This window comes from Protopterus annectens, chromosome 7.part0 (assembly GCF_019279795.1).
Source record: "Protopterus annectens isolate FY-2018-M chromosome 7.part0, PAN1.0, whole genome shotgun sequence".
NCBI lineage: Eukaryota > Metazoa > Chordata > Ceratodontiformes > Protopteridae > Protopterus > Protopterus annectens.
This window is the reverse complement of record NC_056739.1, coordinates 735,791,884-735,815,683: the sequence shown is the minus strand read 5'-3', so window position 1 is coordinate 735,815,683 and position 23,800 is coordinate 735,791,884. Positions and strand designations below refer to the sequence as shown.

The 23,800-nt window shown below is 40.6% G+C and overlaps 1 protein-coding gene across 3 annotated transcripts in view; it reads right to left on the bottom strand.

Annotated features, from left to right (window-relative positions):
- Positions 1-1,458: 1,458 nt before the first annotated feature.
- Positions 1,459-23,800, bottom strand: part of LOC122806658 (transmembrane protein 272-like) — a 104,072-nt gene continuing 81,730 nt past the window's right edge. For all 3 annotated transcript variants that reach the window (XM_044077262.1, XM_044077261.1, XM_044077264.1), the window contains exons 4-5: positions 22,164-22,361; positions 1,459-1,946 (exon numbers count right to left, since the gene is read on the bottom strand). In XM_044077262.1, the coding sequence (XP_043933197.1) occupies positions 1,729-1,946; positions 22,164-22,361 (416 nt within the window). In that variant the 3' untranslated portion in view covers positions 1,459-1,728. The remainder of the gene's footprint in view (positions 1,947-22,163; positions 22,362-23,800) is intronic.

Genomic DNA, 23,800 nt, shown 5'->3' with positions numbered 1-23,800 from the left:
TCTCTTCAGTCCCTCAAACTGACAGCTTGGCTGCTCCAATTCCAAATATAGCCAGGATTCACAATCAGCTGTGGCTCAATATATTTTAACATCCTCTCATAAATAGTCTACCAGGAAGTTATGTCTTAGTAAATGGAAAAGGTTTTCTATATGGGCACTTCAGGACAATATTGATCCATACCTGGCTTCAATTTCATGAAGGGGCAGCAGCAACCATTAGTTCAATTGGCAGCGATTGCCAACTTTTATCTAGGTGACCAGGGATCACAGACTCTCCAAAGCCTTTCAAAAGGGTACTGTCCCATTTGAGACCATCCAAAGCTCCAGTTATGCCATGGAACCTAAATTTTGCTCTTTTCCATATACTCCTACCCCCCTTCAAACCAGCCCCATCTTGCGACTTATTTTAATAGCTATTACTTCTGCTCTGAGGGTTTCAAAGTTACAGGCCTTGTCCATTAAACCTCCTTATTTGATTTTCCATAATGACACTCTCACTCAGGACAAATCCTTTATTCTTACCTAAAGTTTGCTCAGAGAAATCTATTGAATTGCCCATAGTTTTCCCAAATACACTAACAAGATGGAGCTGTGCAAACTTGATGTTCACAGACCACTTCAATTCTATTTAGACAGGACCAAATATATCCGGAAAACAGATCAGCTCTTTGTTTCCTTTTCAGAGTCTAAAAAAGGCACTCCTGTGGTGAAAACCACTATCAAAATGGTTAGATTTTATATCCTTCAATTACAGTTCAGTGAATACACCCATTACAACAGAAAATAAAGGCCCACTCTACTAGAGCTGTATCTACTTCATTAGCCTTCACAGCTAAATCATTAGATACCATTTGTGCAGCAGCTACTTGGTCAAGGCCTCATACCTTCATCACTCATTAGAAAGTAGATAAGGCCTCCAGGGATAGGGCTTCCTTTGGTTCCACTGTCTTGAAGAACATTCTCCCGTGAGCCACCAGAGAAAGATGGTGCTTGGGACGCTACCCATCACTAAGAATGCATGGCGAGATAATAGAACAACTTCACATAAAGAAGTTGTGCGCTCACCACAACGTTCCATGTGAGTTATTCATCTCACCTTCATTCTTACGTCCCATCCTCCTACCCTCATCCAGTCTTCTTGAGGGCCAAGAACTCATTTATGTCATGATGTTATTGTCTCTTATCCAGTTTCCAATCTTAGCATATTATCTCTTATCCAGTTTCCAATCTTAGCATATTACTAGTAGTATGTAGCCTGTTGGCAGCAGACAAGATCAGAGAGAACCACAAGGTGCATCATGGGATAGGGAGTTGGCCTAGAGCTAGTTGAAGACCTCGAGCTTTTGCAGTTGGCTGATAATTGCCTCCGAACCCAATCAGTAAGAATGAAGGCAAGATGAACAACTTGCATGGAACATTATGGAGAGTACACAACAACTTTTTTTTACAATGATGCAGTACTTTCAAGGATAATTTAATGTAACCAAATTAATCTTAGCAATACATAAACTCTTCTGCGAGAGCAAGCTGGTTAGATTCACATAGAAAAATACATATATGTTACAAAATTAAACTATCACAGAAAAAAAGGGGGGCTGGTTTCATCTCACGTTCAGGTGAGACATTTTGTGATGCCACAAAAAACCCTCAGTTCCAATGCCATTTTGTTCCTGGATTCTGAAATTGCAATTAGTCTTGTACATCCATTTCCAGTGCAAGGTAAAACAACTAAGGGTATCTGTCATTTCTAGGCCCATCAGGTAGGCTGGAACGCAAGGCAATAATACAGGTTGCAGCACAGCATCCAATCAGAAGCATCGTACCAAGTAAGATGTACACAAGTGTGGTGGTCCAGAAAGCATACAGGTACAGAACCTTGTTGCAGTAATTTTTGGATGAAGCATCTTCATACTCTGGTTGAAAAATGGAGTAGATCCATACGTTACCTGAAACAAAAGAAATAAAAGTTTAATAAATTTAAAACATTGTACAAGTATTAAACATATGGATCTTATGTAAATTTTCATTCATTACTCAAACTAATGGGTTTGGATCCAATCCTCTGATCCGACTCTGCTGTTATAATAGTTCGTGACCTCAAAACTCTGGAGCTTCTTCTCTACCCATAATGCACCACCCCTAACATCTGTCAGCTCTCCTTTACCACTTAGCACCTAAATGTGGTAGTCCCAACTCTTGAGTTTTTTTCAGAGGGAGATTAGGTTTTGAAAGGTAATGTGAGAAAAGGACTTAAACATTAAATATTAAGGTAGTAGAGTAAACACTGGTTTGTAATAGTAATTTTTGTTCTTTCCTCTTTCCTCCTTACACAAGTACAACTCTCCTACCATCACTGGTAGGCCTAGTTCACCCTCACCTTACCTTTTTTTATACAATTCATATATCCTTCTTTAATCATCATAGTGGGTATTTTCCCTTTTTACAAGAAAATTGTAATTCATATAGTCGATATTGTTCCTCTTCACCCTCTCTCAAGGTAAAAGTTTTAGTTTAACTCTCTCAGATGTCAGAAAACCAGGATTAAAAAAAACATGAGAAGTATGGACATAAGCTGCCATTGTTAGCTGGCCAAACAATGTGTATTGTTTAGGTCTGGAACATCTACAACAGGACTGCTCTATTGTGGATTCAACCCATGCACTCTAGCAGACAGAGAGCATAAAAATTTTAAAAGAATTATTACCTTCTTTTTTCTGAAGCCATTGCTGAGGTTCAATCCCCCAAATACAAATCTAAAGACTACCAAGAGGTCGAAGTCTGCTCATCTCCCATCTTTTTCTGTGGAGCATATGAAGAAGCAGACGTTCGATCTAAAGTCTATTACAGTCCAGTCCTCATCAGATCTGGTTGAGCCAGTGTCTGATCAGATATCATTGGATAAGAAACCTTCGCCAAGTGTGGATCCAGTTGGATCCAGTTGCATCCAGAGTGCCCTCTCCCTTTCTGGAGAGGTGCTCTCTCTCTCTATCCCTAGCATCTTTGTCATTCCTCCAGGTCTCTCAGAAGCAGACATGGAGAGAATGATCAGGAAATTCTTCACTGAGTAATCTCAGAGTTTTCATGGTTCCTACCCCTTTGGGGAAGTCCAATTAATCATTAGTCCACCTATTACTGCTGCTTTTCTAACCCAGTCGGATTGTCCAGTACTCCACTTATTACTGCTCCTTCTCTAATCCAACCTATAGTTAGTCCTCAAATCGGATTCTTCAGGTCCATCTGGTTCGGATCTGAATACTACTGTGAGTGGACTGGCTCAGACATCCTTGGAGCTGAAGCATCCTTGTCAGTTCCAGGAGGATGGAGACAAGAGTGGTCTAAAAACATCCTCTCGGAGCTTCAGCACTGGATAACTCAGACTTCCACCTTGAGTGGATTGTTTCTGGAATGGAGAGAGGGGACAAGCCAGAAACTCTGTTTCTTGGCTCCATTGTTTTCCTTCTCATTGGAGCACCTGCTTTTGAGGTCAGGAAGATAGGTCCTACCCCCTCGGCTCCACCATCCACTTCTTAGACGACTCTGCATAGTGTTCAACATTCTACCCCACAGGGACAGCCAGCCCAAAGCTTCCAGCCTACCGAGCAGGGTATTATCTCTTATACTTCACTGGACTACCCCACCAATAAAGTCCCTAGGAAGAGGAAGTGTAAAAGGAGGCACTTGGACTCAAGAATCAATCACTGTGGATACGGATTTCAATGAAGGAGACGGGTCCATAAAAATCACCGGATGACGTCTCATTTGAAGACATTTTTGAGATCCTTAAGCAGAAGGGTGGCTGGTCTTCCCAAAGCCCTACTATTGAAGAATCAGTATTTCTGGAAGCATTTTGTACTAGCCCATCTACCTCCTGGGTACTCCCATCTGCCGAACGCATTGATTAGATTTCCAAGCAGGAGTGGAAGAAACCAAATATGATTGAGCCGATCCCCAAGGGATCAGACAGGATTCTGGCTCCACCAGAAGGCCGAGAACATTGCAGTAGACTGAAGTTCCCTACTAAAAATCAGCAAACTCTTAAAATAGAAAAACGCTGCTTAAAAATTGAATGTTTTTGTTCAAAACAGGGAAATCCTGAACGCACAGAACAGTGATTTTTTCCCCAGGGAAGAAAAAAAAAAAAAAATCACTGGGCACTTTTCAGGACTTTGCAATTTCCTCCACTATGGTGCAATCTTGAGTTAGTATATTTAAGTAGGGGCAGTCTGGGGGGGGGGGGGGCACAGCTCCCCACTTTATTTTTTTTAATGGAGCAGCAATTTTTTTCCCTGGGGGGGAAAATCACTGTTCCGTGCATTTGGCATTTTGTCGTTTTGACATTTTAAGGTCAATTATACAGCATTTGTTGTTAAAATATAGACCCTAGAAGGGACATGGTTGTGGCAGTGGCTAAAAAAAAAAAAAAAAAAAAAAAAAAAAAGGAACTTGCCAAACAGAGTTCCACTGCCCATACTCCTAATAGAGAGGATAGGGCAATTTATTTGGGAAACATGTTTATGCTTCAGCGACATTTGCACTCTTTGGCATGCAATCAAATCTCTGTCCAAACCTCTTTCTGCGACCAGAACTGCTGTGGTTCAATCTTTAGTGGTCTCTCAGCTAGCTACCCTACAGACTATACCCAATTTGTCCCAGAGGCTCATCTCACATGCTGCCATAGGTGCCTCTAGGCTGCAGGTTCAGGCATTTCCAGGCCTTCAAGTCATTGTTCAGTGTCCCTTTTGATCAGTCTTCTCTGTTTGGCACCAAAGTAAGTGACACTTTCCAGGTACGAGAAAGATGGAAAAACCCTTTCTGCAGTGGGCGTGCATTTTTTGATCCCTCAAAGGACCTGTTCCAGGAATGTCAAAAAATGTGGTTCAAGAAATCTCAGGGTCCTTTCCATGATACATGTGAAAGTAGCTCCCCTACAGGCAGGGGGGGGGGATAATGGCAGACAATGCCCTCGTGGCAGAGGGGGCCACAAAATGGGGGAGGTCTAGGATTCCTTTTCTGACAGACCCTTTCAACACTCCTGAATGGAGGCCAATTGCCTTCCTTTGGAGGCAGTAAGGGTTCAATTATCTCTGCACTGAACAGCATGGCTTCAGAGAATGAGAGAGAGCTGGGTGCAGAGAATCATTTCCAGATGTTCTACAATTCCCTTTGCCTTTCCTCCTCCCTTGGTAGAGAAAATTTCTCGATGTCCCACCTAAATCAGAAGGAAGTAGTAGTACTAGATTTAAAAGCTGCTAGAAAAAGTCAACCAAGAGTCCCACCAGAACAAACAGAATCCAGAACTTACTCAGGATTCTTTTTAGTGCCCAAGAAAATGGGGGACTGGAGACAAATTTTGAATCTCAGAGTACTGAACATATCGGTTCAGCTCACAAAGTTCCAGGTGGTCACAGCTGAAGTCCATTCTGCCCTTTCTAGGCAAGGATGACAATGTGCTCGACAGACTTCAGGGATGCTTACTGTCCCATAAAGATGAACAGACAATCCAGAAGGTATTTAGACTTAATGCTGGGAACCAGTCACCATTAGTTCAGAGCACTGCCGTTCGGTCTCACCACAGCCCCCAGGGTGTTGCATCCCAGTGATAGCAGCTCACTTGAGATTGCAAGGATTCCAAGTGTGTGTTTCCATATTTAGAGGACTGGCTCCTTACCGCCCCAACCAGGCATAAACTGATACTGACCTGTTCACCTCTCAGAATTACAAGAGTCTCTCACAACCGACCCAGACATTAGATTTCATAGGAGCAGTGTTCCCACAATTGATGGTAGCCACTCAAGAGTGCAAACTATAAGGATGCAGGTCAGGAATATAATTTGCTGTACCAGTATTTCAGCCCGTGTGGTTCTACAAGTCCTAGGGTTGATCTCAGGGACAGTAACTTAGCAACACTGATCAATGCTTACCTCAATTGATGTCAGCAAAGATGAGAATTACCCAGGCATGCAAGTGGTACCTATCAATGTTCTGGATACGAGAGCGGTGCTGTTAATGTTGCAGGCATTCCAGTACTCTCTTCCCCTCTTGGGACAGTACAGAGTGACATGTCAGGTACATGAACAAGCAAGGGGGAACCAGATCATATTCCTTGTGTCAAAAAGCCCTCAAGAGTGGCAATGGGCAATATCTTCCAACAGCTTTTTAATAGCAATGCACATTCCAGGGGAAGTCCACCATGATAGACAAACCAAGCAGGTCCATCTTGCTGCCTCACTAGTGGTCTCTCAATGACAAGGTGAGAGAAGGATTTTCACTCAGGGGGGCGAGCCTTGCTGCAATATTTTTGCATCTGCCCTAAACAATAAGTGCAGCAGCTTCTTTGCCCAGATTACTCTACGATTGGGACCCCCCAGTCTTCCTTACACTTATCCTCAAACTACCCTAATTCCCAAATTCCTTCTGCAAGCAGCCCAACTGAAGAGCAAAGTCATCCGCCCAATTCCAAAATTCCCTCTGAAAGCAGCCCAACTGAAGAGCAAAAATCATCCGCATTGCACCTTATTGGCCTCTACAAATCAGATTCCCATTCCTTTGGCCTCATCTAGGACACCAACTTTGGATTCCAGATCCATTTCCAGACCTTCTTTCTCCACAATACAGGCATGCTTCATGTAGATATCGCAAATCTGAAACAACAATGTAGTTTCTCCACTTCCGTTACTAGCCAGGCAACCAAAGCTTTCTTTTCCAGTTTGTTCAATACCCCTTCTCAGTTGCAATTCATTCTGTTCTTGAATTTTTAGTGAGTTTGTTTAATGAGGTTGCTAGTTCATCAACTATTAAAGTTCAGCTCACAGCAAATGTTTAAACTTATGAGGTGTCTTTCGGCTTTTCCCGGTTAGGGGTCACCACAGTGGAACTCCGGTCCGCTAATGATTGGTAGTTGATTTTTACGTGTCGAGTTACCAGCCCTGACGCATAACCTTCAATGAAGGTACGCCCATTCACGCAGGTCTTGTTTAAACTTTTGTAAGATTTCAAAATTCTGGTGTCCACTAAACTGTGCAAAGCCTTTTTTTTTTTTTTTTTTTTTTTTTTTAAAAAAAAGGTACCCTTTTGCTGAAACCCCCTTAAAAAGATCCCATTCCACCGTGGAATTTAAATTTGGTACTGCAAGCACTGGTACATTCTTCTTTTTGAAACAGCAGCTAAATGTAACTTCAAAGTTTTGTCTTGGAAAACTATCTTTTTAGTTGCAATTAAGTCTGCTAGAAGATGATTTTCAGAACTTCAAGCACCATCTTCCAAGCATCCATATTTGAATTTTCATAAGGACAGGGTCACATTACATAATAATGCTGCTTCCTTCCTAAAGGGGAGGTTATGATGTTTAGATTTAGTTCATAATTCACAATTTAGTAACCTTATTTATGTATAGGATGTATAGGATGTTTATCATCTTTATGAGTTTCAAGATCTTTAATTTTGTAGTTGTGTAGCTTATTTAAATTATATTAGGTGTACTTGTAATTTCCACAGGTATAAACTGTTTCAGTCTATAATTATTAGAATCATGAAAAGTGTAACATGATTTTTCATTAAATGTGAACTATATTCAGTAAAAAGCTAAAGAGTAATAGTTACAGTCACAGGGTTTATACCAAGAAACTTGCTTATTTATATTTCAGCAGTTAAGTATTCTTATATTTAATTATTTATATTCTCATATTATCTAGTGTTTAATTAAAATTTTAATATATATTTTATGTAATAATGTATATATTTAATACTATACATTCTTTGCTGAGAAATGTTCTTTGTTAAAGGCATGACAGTAATAGCAAATGCACTTTTAAGCTGATGGTTTAGCTTTTGCAGTCTATTCATGATGCGATTGAAAGAAGCTTCAAGCCTTTTGATTAGTTGATGATAGTAATTGATTTATTGAATTATGAAGTTGCTTTTAACTATATAACCTCATGGTTTCATTTCAATGTTCATGGTCTGAGGAAGCGTATCAGGAGATACGCGAAAGCGCTTACCGTTAAATAAAACGGTCAACAATTTTTCTAATATTGGTCGTGGTGAGTCCGAAGGAGGTCAGGCCATGCCTTTGCCCAATCTACCACTACAGTATTCATGCAGATCACCCCACTTAAGTTAGACACAAGTGCAAGAAATAAAGTGCAACTGTGTTTTTCACACAATTCCAAAAAGGTGCAAATCTGAGATTTCCCTTTACTCCTTGGTACAGCAATCTGAATTATTATATACAAAGTATAAATTATGTATATCTGCTCCATGCAGAGGAGTTCTTGTCAAAGTGGGAGTATCCCACTATTTCAAAGCATTACACAGCTGTATCTTATATGAGAAACTGTCACAGGAGCAGATCGACACGTTTATCTGATCAAGACAACCCCTACTATTAGTTATGCTTCCACAGAGATGGTAGTAAAATGGTCTGTATGTGCAGTAATTTAGCATTCTTTTATTAGTAAACTGGCAACTCTGGTTGTGAAAGCAAGTCTTCACATTACAATAAGACCAAATTCAGAGTCCGGGACTTCAAATAGCTTATTCATGTTAAGTTTCCATTCTGCAAATCTGCCATTTGGACTATTCAAAGCCCCTATAGCATTTATTAGCTATTTCACATCAGGTAATGTGTGTGCGCCTTAAAAAAAAAAAAAAAAAAATCACCATTTTTCCATACTTTGAAAAGTGGCTGCTAATAGCTCAGTCAGAATAACAGTTATATTACATGAGCCTAACCATTTCACTGATGCACCTTCTGAGGACTGACAATTTATGCAACATCAGAACAACTTTTTAGAATCAAAATAATGTTTGATAAGTTATGCCAGTCTCATGCTCAGTCAAGAATGTTTGTCCAGATGAATGTTCTCCCCCTCAGGACAAGCAAAAGATCCTTATTTTGATGTCAGATTTTCTGTAACAGATGCCTTTACAGTGAAGCAGGACCCAAAGGCTCTGCATTATGCATCTTGTATTCTTCTAGGTTTCTTACTCCAAGCTGCATAGCATGAGACCAGACTGTACTCAACATTTCAGACCAATTCTTAGATTTGCTGGAAACAGAGTTCCTACTGCCATGGCCAGTAGAAAATTAGTTTCGTCAGTGGATGCATCCATTCAGTGGATGCATCCATTCAGCATTTCCAAATGGATACTTTTCTTACTTTGATAGTACATTAGTGTCTTGGTAGGGGACATTCTAATGATGTTTGATAAACCTGTTCCAACAGTCAAATGAAATTGAAGTAATAGCTGTTCATGTCAGCCTGCAGGAAATGAGAGCTGTTTTACAGAGCATATACAGCCATTTAGGACATCGCAAGACAGTTACTTTCAAATCAGTGTACAATTATAATATAACACGAGAACAATATAACATGAGAAAAGGAGCACCAGATCATTCCATCTCTACAAGGAGGTTCTTAGATTTAGCACTAGGCTGCTCAGCACAACCATCTGATCTCAGCCAGGCGTACACAACCAAACTGACAGATTCTCTTGGCAAACTGTTAATTTACAGTGAAATGTAAACTTGATATTCATGGGAAATTACAGCCAGACATTCTAGAAAATTCCCATAACAATGGGGAATACTGCAGACCCCGCTTGCTACATTAAAATCTGCAAACAATTTTTCCAATATCCATCACAGGATAACAAAAATTGATGGCTTTCCATTTTCATAGACCAAGGCTATTTGTATGCCTTTCATCCTCTCTCATTAATTCTTGAATTACCTTTTAAAGAAAAAATGTGAAATAATTTTATTACCCTCTCTCTTGGTCAAAGCAGCCATAGGTTTTCTGTTTTAATTCAATTAAATCACTCTTTCCCATTATACCCCGGCCTCTAAAGAGACTACAAACTCAGAAGCAGGAAGAATTATACAGCCCATCCTCAGGGCCTCAGAATTTTAAATGTATTTGTATACCAGGGTAGTGCACTGATCATAATTGGACAGCTCCAGGCACAGCCCAGGTAAAAAACAAACATTCACAAACACAATGTAGTGGCAAATAAGGCAGTATAAATATATTCCAATGCAGTGAAAGTGCAGTATATCATATTACAATGCAACAACACAGGTGGTAGTATAAAAGGGGAAAAAATAAAAGGGAAAAAAAAATGAGGGAGAATGTTGAGTTTGTATGTATAAGGCAGTAATTAGTTTACCCATGTACAAAGTTAATGGTGAGTAGGCACATGGAGAAAGAAGGGTAAGGCTGAGAAGAGTGTTGACTTCTCACATTAGTTCTTTTTCAAGCAGGCATTAAATCAGATAAAAGCCAGTTAAATGAAATGGAAGAGAATTTTTGGCCATCCAAAGGTCTAACTTTAACCCGTTAGATGGCCAAGCAATTCTATAAAGTGACAGTTTTCAGTTGTGCTAGAATACTCAACCATTTCTAGGGTTTCTGCTTGTACTGCAGATTTCTCCTTGGATTGTACCAAACAATTCTTCTGCATTTACTTAAATTATCAGACATCTCACTCTCTTCCTTGTGTCTTGAGCTTTAACAATAGAAAAAGTTATAACTTTGCAGAGTTTGAACAAGCCAATTCAGTGGACATACCTTTTCTGGAAGATCCCTTTTACTAGTTGCAGCATACTGGAAGATCCCTTTTACTAGTTGCAGCATACTGGGGCAGAAGAGTCAAAGCCCTATTATGAAAGCCATGTTATACAGTATTCCATAATGATATGAAAGAACAACCAAAGATCAAGCCTTCCCCCTCCCTCCGTCCACGCTGAAAGTCTTTTCTATTGCCTCACCATAGCTATTCAGCTTCTAGGTTTTTCCAAACTGTCAGAATAAAGGCAAGCATCTAGTAGATACCAAAGATGTCCACAGGAAAACAAATTTCTTCAGGAAGACAAACTGCCTTCTCTCATTCAGGATAGGAAGGAAGGTTCATTTTTCCAACCAGTCCTTGTCCAGTTCATTAACTGACTGCATACTTGCCTTTGTTAGGCAACACTGAACGATCAAATTACACTAAACAGCTACTTTGGCAGCATATTTTAGAAATGTGTCTGCTGAAGAGAGAGTTCTTAGAAACTACAACACTGGCTACCATCCTCACTCTTACTTTCACCAGACATTACAGGGCACAAGACTCTCTCCATAGGCAGTACATGTTTTGCCAAATCTGTAGTAACTCACTGGGATTCCACCCAAAATGTAACTATTTACTATTCCAGTTACTGCCAAACAGGACAGTAGAGTTGGGAAAACATTTACCTCACAACAGTGACAGATCTGTTAGCTACTCGTGTACCAACACCTTTGCCCAACGGTTCTTGGAATTCATAAATTCCAATGCCCTGGATCAACTAATCCTTAGTACCACCAGGGGCTTCAATATCCTAGACCTGGTCATTACCAACATGATGCTCCACACCTATGGTCACCTCCTCATTGTTCTGGTTTGACCACAAGCTAATCACCCTTGGCTTTCTTACTGGGGGTGGGATGTGGAAACCTCCGTAAAACACTTCTCCAAAGCCAACTTCATGCTACTCAAGTCAGAAGTGACAAGCTTCATGACACCCATGCAGACGATAAAAGTTAGACTGCTGAATCCTATACTAAGGCACTGTACGAGCACATCCACTCATGCATGAATTGCGCCATCCCCAACAGAACAAAGACGCTATCCTCCCAAAAAAAAAAAGGAAGCCAATCTGGTGGTCCCTTGCCATAAACAAACTTTACAACAAAAGGAAGAAACTGTTGCAGAAGAGAGGAAAATCCCAAGTTGCAAAAAAAAACCCCTTACCAGCCTCGGTAGGAAGCGGAGATCCTGCATAAAATCCTCCAAATCTAGTTACAAAAATAAAATTGCCAAAGATTCCAAAGACAGCTATTTGTTGACTGGGAGAGTCCGACTGGACACAGGTCCATTTTCAGCAGAGGCCCGGGGAGAAGCTCCACATTAAGTATTACTTGCATTATACAGTTAAACATAGCATTACAAGGCATTCTATAGCTATGTCAAGAATCTAAATGGCAATGCTCAGATCTGCTCTGAGCTACAACAGAATGGCATTAAATATACCGATCCTAAGGATATTGCCAATATCCTGGCAGATTAATTCAGTGCAAACTTCACCCCCTCAAGGGCCCATCTCAATACCACACAATTGCCAAATTCCAATGGCCACTCAGGTAAAAAAAAATGCACTCTTCAAAGCTAATACAGCATCCATGGGACCAGATGACATCCCAGGCTGTGTACTACATGAACTACAAAATGAACTGGCACCTCAAAGTGTCATGTTTAAATCATAGACTCACCTCAGGCTTCGTGCCCACTGAGTGGCACACAGCTACAGTTATCCCACTCCACATGGGGGTGGGGGGGTCCACCTTGGATCCCAGGAACTACCATCCCATCAGTCTGACTAGCCTGATCTGCAAGGCCATGGAACGCATTATCATGGAACTTATAAACAAACAAACAAAGACATTGGCAACCTTAAACACTGGAACCCAGAGTTTGGGTTCATGAAGGGCCGATCTCATCTCCTGAACCTGACTGACTTATTTGAATCAGTCTCCAGAGCCATTGACAAGGGTAAGGTGGTCAGCCTATCTGGACCTCGCCAAGGCCTTAGACACCATCCCCCACTCTGGAATCATAGATAAAACTTACTAAGCTGGGAATTAATCCCTACGTCACTCGATGGGTTGCCAACTGGCTTACTGACAGAACCCACACTGTAAAAGTAACAGACTCCAAATCCAGCTTGTGACAAGTGGAGTGCCTCAGGGTTCAGTCCTGGGACCGCTCTTGTTTGGCCAACACTAAGGGACTCTGGCTAATAAAGTTAGCCTAGTTGGCCAAGCTTAAAATGGCTCACAAGGGCAGTTAGCCTAGTACTAACCAATGAACCTATGACTGCAAACTGGGAGCCATTATTGAATCCCCAAATGATGCGGATATTCTACAAAAAGGGCCTTATGCTTGGTGTCAGAGCCATGGGCTCAAGCTCAATGCCAAGAGATGTATAGTCATCCCCTTTGGGAAAAAAAATATGTACCTGTGAATTACCACATAGGTGGCAGTACACTAAACACCAAAAGTGTGATAAGACACTTAGATAACCACATCACCACAACAGTCAGGAAATCCTATGTGGCACACATCACCAAGGGCTTTTCATCCAGAAAAAAAGGAGGTCATTGTCCCACTGTACTCATCCCTCATTAGACCCATTATAGAATACAACACCCCGTTTGGTATGTACTTCTCAAGGCATCTGCAACAACTGGAAAGGCCACAGAAATACCTCATTAAAAGAATCACAGGCCTAAAGCAGATGACCTATGCTGACAGTCACACTATATATATATATATATATATATAAATAAATAAATAAATAAATAAATAAACACACACTCCATACTATACTGTCAGATAGGTCAATCAACCTACAAACAGCCGCTGACATGCCAAAATCCCAATCCCTCCACACTCCAGGGATCTAACCTTGTCATCACAATGAAAACATGCTGGAGGGATAGGTTCCTGAACCAGAGACTCCCCAAACTCTGGAATAGACTGCCCATACATGTCAAGCAGAGCACTTCTTTGGCCCTCTTCAAAAGGAACCTTGATGATTGGATGGGAGATAGGAAATTCAGCCCGGGGATCACGTCAGTCGCCCTGCTAGACAGGAGTCCAGGGAAGTAAATGCTGTTGGAAGAAATAGCTAGGGAAATGTTATGGCTAGGCTTGTACAGGCCCTAGGGCCAATAGTATGAACAGTATCCGTATCAACCTATGAATAGTAAACGTAAGAATATTTTTTATGCTTATGAAAACTTTCTAGGTGTATTTCTTTTGTAAGACATAAGATATCCATCTTAAATTGCTAATGAACTAGATAAAGAAAGCTGCATGCCATGTGATGCAACTTGCTTGGAGATTTTTCTAGAATGTAAACCTCTGTGAGGTTAGACTACACATTCAGCATTTTTCTTACAATCCAGACACCACAAAAACATCGATACTGGAAAAGTCTGACTGGGGTCCTAGGACCCAATTTTCAGCAAAGGCCCAGGGAGAAGGTACATGGTATTTAATAAAACTTTAAAGATTCAAATGGACATTCCCACTAGGGGTGACAATATCCTGGACATGGTTTATACAAACTTAGAAAACCTACAAGGCAGTGCAACTTCCACAAATGGGAAGCTGACCATTATACCATCTTCCTATCACCAGCCTACAAACCGATACTGATTAGAGAGAAATCCACAAACAAATAAATCGGAGTCTTGCCAAAAGGAGCCATGGAGGCCCTCCAAGACTGCTTTGAAAGAAAAACATATCTTCAAGGAGGCAGCCACAGCAAATCAGCATCTGAACACTGATGAATACACAGGGTTGTGATGTCATACATTTCAAAACTGCGATGAAGTAACAAGCACCAAGAGCATCATTATGAGCACTAACCAAAAGCCACAGCTCACCCCAAAGCATACAAGCTTCTGAAGGTGAAAAATGCAGCTTACAGGGCTAAGGACAAAGCAGCCCTAAGGGAAGCAAGGGGCAATCAGAAGAGAGTTATAAAGGGGACAAAGCAGCCCTAAGGGAAGCAAGGGGCAATCAGAGGAGAGTTATAAAGGAGCCAAAGCAGGAGTATGGCAGAAAGGTGAAGAGCCACTTTGACGACATGAGGGATGCAAGGAGATTATGGGCAAGGCATGCAGGAGATCACCGACTACAAAAAAAAAAATCAGGTCAGCAGTGTGAAGACAGCACTGAATTCCTGGACAGTTTGAATACCTAAAACAGGCTGGCACTAAAGCTACCCACTGATGAAAAGGATGCAGTCCTCAAACTCGGTACACAGGTGGTGAGAAGAGAGCTAAGGAAGGTGAATCCCAGGAAGGCTGCTGCCCAGACAACATACTGGGCAAGGTGTTAAAATGCTGTGCTGATCAACTGTGCACAGTACTCCGATATTGAACACCCCTCTTGCTATGGCAAAAGTACCCTCATGCTACAAGGAAACAGTCATTCCATTGCCCAAGAAAACCTCCATCTCCAGCCTTAATAAATTACAGACCAGTTGCTCCGACATCCACTGTTATGAAATGTTTTGACTGGCTAATCAAAAAGCATTTGTCAGTGGGCCTACCTCCCGATTTTGACCCTCTGCAGTTTGCTTACATAGCCAACAGATCCATGGCCAACACCATATCATTAGCACTACACAGCTCTCAAACATCTTGAGGGCAATGACAACTATGGGAGGATGCTGTTCATAGATTTCGGCTCAGCATTTAATATGGTGGTACTAATGCAGCTGACAGAAAACTGGCACATATAGGAGTCAGTAAACAAGTCTAACTGGATCCTGGACTTCTGACTGAGGGGTGAGTTTGGGTAAGAGCACAAAGTGCATCAGGATTAATACCACTGCTCCACAAGGATTTGTTCAGTCCACTGTTATTCACCATCCTGACTCACTACTGCTAAGTCCAAACGTATCAAGTTTGCTGATGATACAACTCAGGTGGGGCTTCACAAAAAAAGGGGGATGAAAGAGCATTCAGAGAGGAGCTGACATCTATGATCAGTTGATGTGAGGGGAACAATCTTGACCTGAATGTAAGCAAGACCAGTGAGATCATCTTGGATCTAGGAAAAAACATCCAGTGCTCATGATCAATGGTGAGTGCACAGAATAAAGTGTACGAAATTTCTAGACGTACACAGAGGATCTCTCATGGTCAAGAAACACCAGCCAGCTGGTCACGAAAGTGCACCAATGACTTCATTTTTAGACAAGGCTGAAGAAGCTAAGATCCCGCCTCATGACCTTCTACAGAGGTACCATTGAGGGTATCAGTATCCTTGCCAGCAACTTCAGAGTGGTTTGGAAGTTGTACATCTACAGAAGCCACTACAGAGTGGTGAGGGTTGCAGACAAGTAACATAATACAACAACTTTACTCTGCAAGAAACATCAGAAGGGCCACCAAAATAATACAATATACCACGCTTCCAAAGCGCAGACTGTTTAATCTGGCATCGGGTAGAAGATAATCACAGCATCCACTGCTGGACTACCAGATTCAACTAGTTTCTACCAAACAGTGGTCAGACTTCTGAACTCGGGCATAAGTCCCAGAGAACTGTACATTAAATCAGCTTTTTTTTTTCTTCCACAAATAGTCTGTTGTACAACATATACCACACAAATTCCAAGTCAGTCAAATATTTAATCTGATGTCAGCCTTCACAAATCCTTGACTGTGGGCTCAGTTGTTTCGAGCACCTGAACCAATTCAGCAGTTTATTTCAGCTTGCACCTTCCAAAGTCTCGAGCTAAGCTTTACCCATAATGCTCCTCTTTACCTCAGATCTCATTTGCTGCTTTGTGTGTCAGACGCATACAAAAGCTCTCAAGCTTTGGCTTATAATTTTTTTCCTTAAAAATCTCTCTCATAAATCTTCCTTCAACCTCTAGTGTCTTACTTCTCTACCCACTCCTCTAGTTATAGCTTTAACGTGTGTGGGCCTCCCTTACTCTCCTTTTACTACCATTGGTAGTGCTTTCCTTCATACAATTGTTGATACTTTTTTGTACCTATTTAGGTATCGTCTTGAATATCATGTTTTGGTCATCTTCCTTTCTTTTCTCGGTTAAAAAAATTTTTCACTGTTCTTTGGGTGGCAGGTGTGTGTTTGCTTTCATTATGGCATTCAAATGCAGATCTCCCCAGCAAAGTCATCCAAAGGCACCTCAGGGTTCAAAATGTGCCAAAAGTGTGAAGAGGAAAATGCCCAACTCAAGACAGGATTGTGTGGTGTGGTTATTGCCTGGGTAAAGTTCACCTGTAGGAAGACTGTTCACTATGTCGTGTTTTCTGCACCAGGACACTCACAGAATGGAGAAATAAACAAACATTCTTAAAAGGACGGTTAAAAGGTGACTCTAAAGAGGCCATTTCTGGGTCCAAGACAGAAGTCAGTTAATCTTCCTCTTCTGGGAAGTGAACTTGGTTCCAAGCACTTCTGAACCACAAAGATTTCTAAACAGTTTGCGTCAACAGCTCTATCGGCACCAAATGGCAAAAAAGATTTGGCACCTACCAAGACTTGAGTCAACTTCAGCTGCCTCAACACCAAGAGAATCATATGTAGCAGAGCAGTCAGATGGTATTTTTGTATCTAGATATTCTCCTTCTATAGATCACTTAGAGGATAGACCACTGGGGCCCCTTTACCCATGTCTAAACTTAAAACCTGTGTGTCTTTTATGAAGAGAAAGGTCTTTGGCTAGTGCATTATTTTTACACCCAGAGCGGTTTTCTGACAGATGACATGAAACCCTACGCTTAAAGTTAATTTACAGTCTTTCCCACATAGAATGCATCAAATTCATTGCACTGTGCCCTGTAAAATTATGTTTGTAGTGTTACAGTCACCTCCTGCACTGGTCTTAAGTTTTTATTGCCCTTATTTAAAGAAAATCATTATCACCTTGCTGTATAATTAGCTTCACATCTTTTAGGGTCTCTCTCGCTCTTATATGATCTAGGTTTAAATTCAACAAAACTTCTATGTTCCTGGCCTTCCTATAAACAAAGGATGGAGCTTCACCTAAGATGTTAATCAAAAAAGTGTTTCCTGTGACAATGGCCCAGTTAACATTTTTGATACTGTGATAATCCAAAGTGCATGTCAGGATGCAGCTATTTTTGCATTGGTTATTCTCTGTGGAATTTAACATTGGCCTACTGGGGAGGTTGAGTGAAGGTGCTTCCGTCCTTTTCAGTTCTATAATGGGTTCCAGGAGCTTTTTTTTAACATCCGACTTTCATAGCCTCTCACTAGAAAATCATGCTCGAAGTTATTCAGGTTTCTCAAAAATGGTTCCATCTCTGTGGTAATTCTAGCTATCTATAGCCCTGGGACTTCACTACATTATACTTGTTTTTTGTAGGATGTAGATTTTTACTGTGGAGTAATAAGTTAACCCTCATTGGTTTTCTGAATAGATCAGTGGCAATTCGGTTATTGTTGGTGTCCTTGGAAATCTGCACATCTAAGAAAGTGGTTGAAGTATAGGTATGGGAAGAGGTAAACTTCAGGAAGGGGGTTGTTTTATTGAGGTAAGTGATAAATCTCCAAGCTGCAAGGTGTCAACTTTCCACACAATCAAGATGTCATCAATAAAAAGTAAATAGCATGCGATATACTGCATGCTGTGTTTAACCCAGAGTCCTCCTCCCACTTGCCCAGGGCTATGTTAGCTATGCTGGTAGCCATGGCAGCCCCCATTGCTGTACCAGTTTTTTTGTTTGTAGTGTTTGCCATTGAAAGTAAAGAAATTGAAGTCCAATACAAGATTAATGAGCTTGCTTAACTTTTGCAGTTGTGCCCATGTACCTTGTTTAATGTTGTTTGAGACTTCGGGGATACCACAGAGATTACTCTTTAACCATAATGACTGGGTCAACAATCTACCAGGCTTCAATTTCTCTGTTTCTGAGGCAGAATCTCTGTAGCCCCCACCAAGATTTAACACCACAATTGAAACTGGAGAAATCTGCTAATGCCTGCAGATCGTAGTGGTAGGGAATTTGGGAGAAGTATAGAGCATAATCATAGAAATGGTACCTGGCATCATTGCTTGTGTTGGGGCAATGTATTAAGGGGCAGGCACAGGTTTAGGGTTACACTACAGCTTCACCAACACTGTAAGAAAATGGAAATAGGATGCAGGCCTTGGTGGAAGCAGCCCTGTGTTACTGGATACAGGGGTGCAGCCAGGCATACTCTGTACTCTACCAAGTACACCCCCAAAGCTAGAATCAGAGGGCTGCAGCCCACAGGCATAGAGTGTCAGGTGTAGTTTATGACAGAATACCAAAGAAGCTGAAAAGTAAGGTGTACAAGACAGTGGTGCAATCAGTACTACTGTAGGGTTGAGAAACCTGGGCAGTAAAGGCAAAGCAGATGAAGAAGCTAGAGGCGATGGAAATGAAGTGCCTGGGACAGATAAAGAAATGAGGACATAAGAGCAGAAGCCAAAGTAGCTCCAACTGCAGAAAAGATCAAATAAAATGGATGGTTTGGACATGTGCAGGAAAACATAAGACAATCTGAAGACTTGAGGACATTCCGCAAAGAGGTAGATTGATTGTGTGAAAGATCTGCGAGTCAGCCATGAGTGTGGCACTTAGAGAGACACGGTGACAGCCAACACAATTCCCTGACCCCATGTAGAAAATGGGAATGATGATTCTTTAATGAATTATAAGGATATATGAGCATTTTGCACCCCTTTTGAGCCTCATGAATCCTAGCATACAGTCATCTATATTTACATAATTAAATTATCCCATCAGCTGTTTGTTGCGTCCCCAGTGGATGGAACACACTAGGACCAAAAATAAACCTTAATACCATTTTGTAGAAAGCAATGTTTTTGTTACAGCTCTGAGGCAAGTCTTTTAAGCCAAGATGTGGAGGCTTTAGTACCATCATCTTCCAAACTGGCAAAGACCTTCACCCAACTATTGCATGTTAAAAGTTTAGAAATATTTTCTTAAAACTACTATGAGGACAAGGGACACAGAGTACTCAAGCATATCAGAAAACGCAGGCAGGCTGTTTTTCTAGTACAATGTCACCACATCCTTATTTACATTTTTCAAAATTGGCTTGGGATGAGTGCAGTTTTGAGAAAGGCTGGCTAGACATAAAAACAACTTTAGAATTCTACTACTTTGTTATGCTCAACATAAAAACCATTCTATCCCACCTTCATGAGACGAGATATAATGTACTTGCAAGGTAAGACATGCCACTTTTGGCAAATATTTGTGGCAGAATGCCTATAACTCTGAAGTACTCAACCTGGACTGTAAGTGGGGAGCCCTTTCTAACATTCCATTTTATTTTCCCCACCCCCTCAAACTTGTATCCTCTCTAAGGTAGTCTGGTCTTCCTTGCCCACGGTCTTCCTTGCCCACCATTGATTGACAAATGAAGCCACTACAAAAGGTGTCCGCTGCTGTGCAGTACTCAAAACTGCGATAACAGCCATCATAAGCACCGAATTACTTGTATAAGAAGGGTTCCATCATCTAGCATTGAACTGCTGAGGTTTCTGTCCAGGAATCCTATTGCTGACACACACACAAAATATACATGTCTACTTCTGTTGATCAAAAGCAATTTTTTCCGAATAACAGAAGTACAACCCCACTTCAGTAAAAGTGCACTTGGAGCACTTTTGCAAACATGACTGGTCTGTTAATGCTGGATATGAGTCAATATTTTTCTGTCAAGTTCCCAGTCATTCCCATTTTGCACAGGCACAAAAACCCTGTGGATCCACCTATGCGACCCATATTGTCTAGTCGTGAATGGGCAACTGAACCTTTGTCTAGAGACAAAAAAAGAAAGGATATAGATATATAAAAATTATACTTTGTATAATTGGGAACAGTTGGGTGAAGATATACTTCTTGTTACCCTGGACCTAGTGTCTTTTTTCACCATAATTCCTAATGAATTTGGCATAGATAAGGATGAGCTCCAGGCAGTATGACCAGATAAATACGCTCTGACCCGAGAATAATATAAATCATTTTCAATGACAAATATATCTCCAATGTGTTGGAGTGTCTATGGACACGACCTGTGCCAATATATGCTAATCTTGTCCTAGCCTGTGCCAATATATGATAATCTTGTCCTTGCCCAGTAGGAACATTAACATGTTTTTAGAGGCAAATCATTTATGTCTTATTTCAGATGTTTTGTTGATGACATTTTTCTGGTGTGGAAGGGTACCAGTGAATATTTGATGTCTTTTGTGAATTACTTACATACCACCACTTTTTTTTTTTTTTTTGCACTTTACCCGTTAATTATTCAAGAGAATCGACTTGCATTCCTCGATGTTACTGTGAGTATAGTTATGTTACTACCAGGATTTATAAGAAACCACGTAAAGGAAATCATATTCTTCAAAGGACTAGTATGTATCCTAGGAATATCAGTAAAAACAAAACGCCAGATGCTTAGAACTATGAGATTACATAATGAGGACAGTCATGCACTAGAGGCAGTGAATACGTTAACTAATGATTTTTGTGGCCAAAAGTTACTTTGATGAAGTCAAGACAGCAGTTTGTGAAGTCACATCACTTAGAATAGATTTTTTGCCCCCAAGGTTCAGAAAAATCACTTTAAAATGTAGTTTTAGAAGTGCTTGATGTTATTAGGGGAGGTGATTTGATTAATAGGACTTTGTGTACTTTAAAGCAGATACTTTTCCAGGTCAAGTCACGTCATTGGATACATTAATTTCATTGGCTGACAATGAGATTGTTTTGAAAGCCTTCCTTGCCAAAGCAAAGAAACGTTGGGTAGATTTGCTTGAATGCAGTTTAATAATCTGTTCACCTGTTCTCCAGAATGAATATCATATCTCTCCCAAAAATAACCAAACTGGTATATTATGATAGGGACAGAGCAAACCTTATTATGAGGGCATTTTAGTTGACTGAAGGTTATAGTATTCTACTTAAAATGAAGCTTCATAAAACCTTTACACCATACTGCTGCATAAATCACTTCAGATCCAAATAAGCTTCCAAGAATAGCTTAGCTGTCATTTGCCAAATGCTGACCTTTGTTATGTTTGGAAGGGTTGAACTTCCTCATGCTCAAAATTATGCAGAAAAGAAATTTGACTAAGCCTTTAATGCAAAAATTTTTAGGACTTTTAAGACATGCTCAGCCAAGCCAGACCTCAGACATAAGAGTCAGCTCATTCAGAAGGTAGTATGGCCCTTATAAAAAAAAAATCAGATTAAAAGTGCTGAAAGCCACTGGAGATAATTAATGTAGCACTTGTGATATTGAGTTTTACATTTTCAGATACACCATGTACAATTTACGTCCTGATATTTTCTGCCTCCCATCACAAGTGGGTTACATACTGTTCAAAATGACTGCCTCCTACCTAGAAGACATCATTTAACCAATCATTAGGAATGCAACAGGCAGTTGAGCTCTTCCATTATGTTTCACCACTTCCCCCTTCTTCCTGAGGATTTTAAACACGTTGGTTTAACAAGTCTCCAGAACAAACAGCTATATTTTTTTGAATCAGGTTAAAATACACTCACCTGCAATAAACCATGCCAACTGCAGCAACAAAGGAAAGGACCGGCAACCCCATCTGTATTTGTAGCCTTGCTCGTTTTCGCTCCAACAGACTCCCAAAATACAGGAACAGCCAAGGAATGTAATATACACTCCCCCAGAAACAATGAGATATATTGGTATCATAAACTGCTTTGGACAAGAATCTAAATAAATGATACCTGTCGTAAAAAAAAGACAAGAGAAATAATCAGCAGATAGCAAGCAAGAAGGCAGGTTATAGACTTTACATCACAAGCCTAAAACATTTCTCATTTCAAGCAGAAGGGATATGGTCTTGTTAGCACACTAAAACTGGAGTGCTGGTAGGACATTACCAACAGCAGCAGGTACAGCACTAAAGAGGGGTAGCAATAAAGCAGTAATATTAATGCAATGGGAACACAGTGATCCTCAACCTCTGTCTTTTCCTGGTTATTGGTTTTGCTTTCACAACAGTGTAGGTTTTCTTGGGCTCAAAAGCAATGGGAACATTATAACTGTATTGACAACCACATTAGTACCTACACAATTTCTTCAACGTTTACGACTGCAGAACAACCAGTGGAAAACAGAAATAGCACAGTCAGCAGTAGAAACAATATTAATTGCGACAGCTATTCTAGAGACAGAGACAGAGACAGAGACAGAGACAGAGACAGAGACAGAGACAGAGACAGAGACAGAGACAGAGACAGAGACAGAGACAGAGACAGAGACAGAGACAGAGACAGAGACAGAGACAGAGACAGAGACAGAGACAGAGACAGAGACAGAGACAGAGACAGAGACAGAGACAGAGACAGAGACAGAGACAGAGACAGAGACAGAGACAGAGACATTTATCACAAACAATAGTTGGGAATTAGAGCAACATATGGAAAAATAATAAAGAGGAGAAAATAGCGGCCATTTTCAGAAACTGGAGCCCCCCCAAAAAAAAAAAAAGGTTGTGTAACTCATTCACACCTACACCACTTTTTCTTTTTTTGGCACTTGTTTGTGCGGGCACAACACACACACTCAATATGGTATAAAAGTCTTGTTAATATTTTAATTTGTTGGTCAGGAAGGCTCACTGGACACAAATACCCCTTTTCAGGAGCGATCCTGAATATTTGTCTGCTAAAGTTAAAATTTCTTGCTCAGAGTCAAATGGAATCAAACCCTGTGCCATTTCACACAGGAAGCACGCAACAGCTCTGGGCCTTAATCTTTTCTACTAACTGCCAAATATTGGATAAATAGGAATAAAAAATGTTTAAATTGAACAACTAAGACAAACAAATTAATTTACATTCACTATAAAAATATTTTCATGCATTAAAAATTTACTATAATTCAGAGTTCAGAGAAATTGATGACTAAGTTTGCCAGCAGGCAGATGTCTTCTTTACGGACTTCCATCAAGTGTGCATGAGGTAATGGAAATGATACGTCTTGACACTGGAGAGTTTTCTTTTGGTAGGATGACCTATGCAATCTCCAACCCAATGGCTGCTGCAGGATAAACCTTTTAGCCACAGTGGTTAGAAAAATGGACTAAGAAGCTGTTCCTTCAGCAGCAAAAAGATCCCTGTAAATTGTACCAACCCGAATGTAGAAAATGGCACTTGCACAG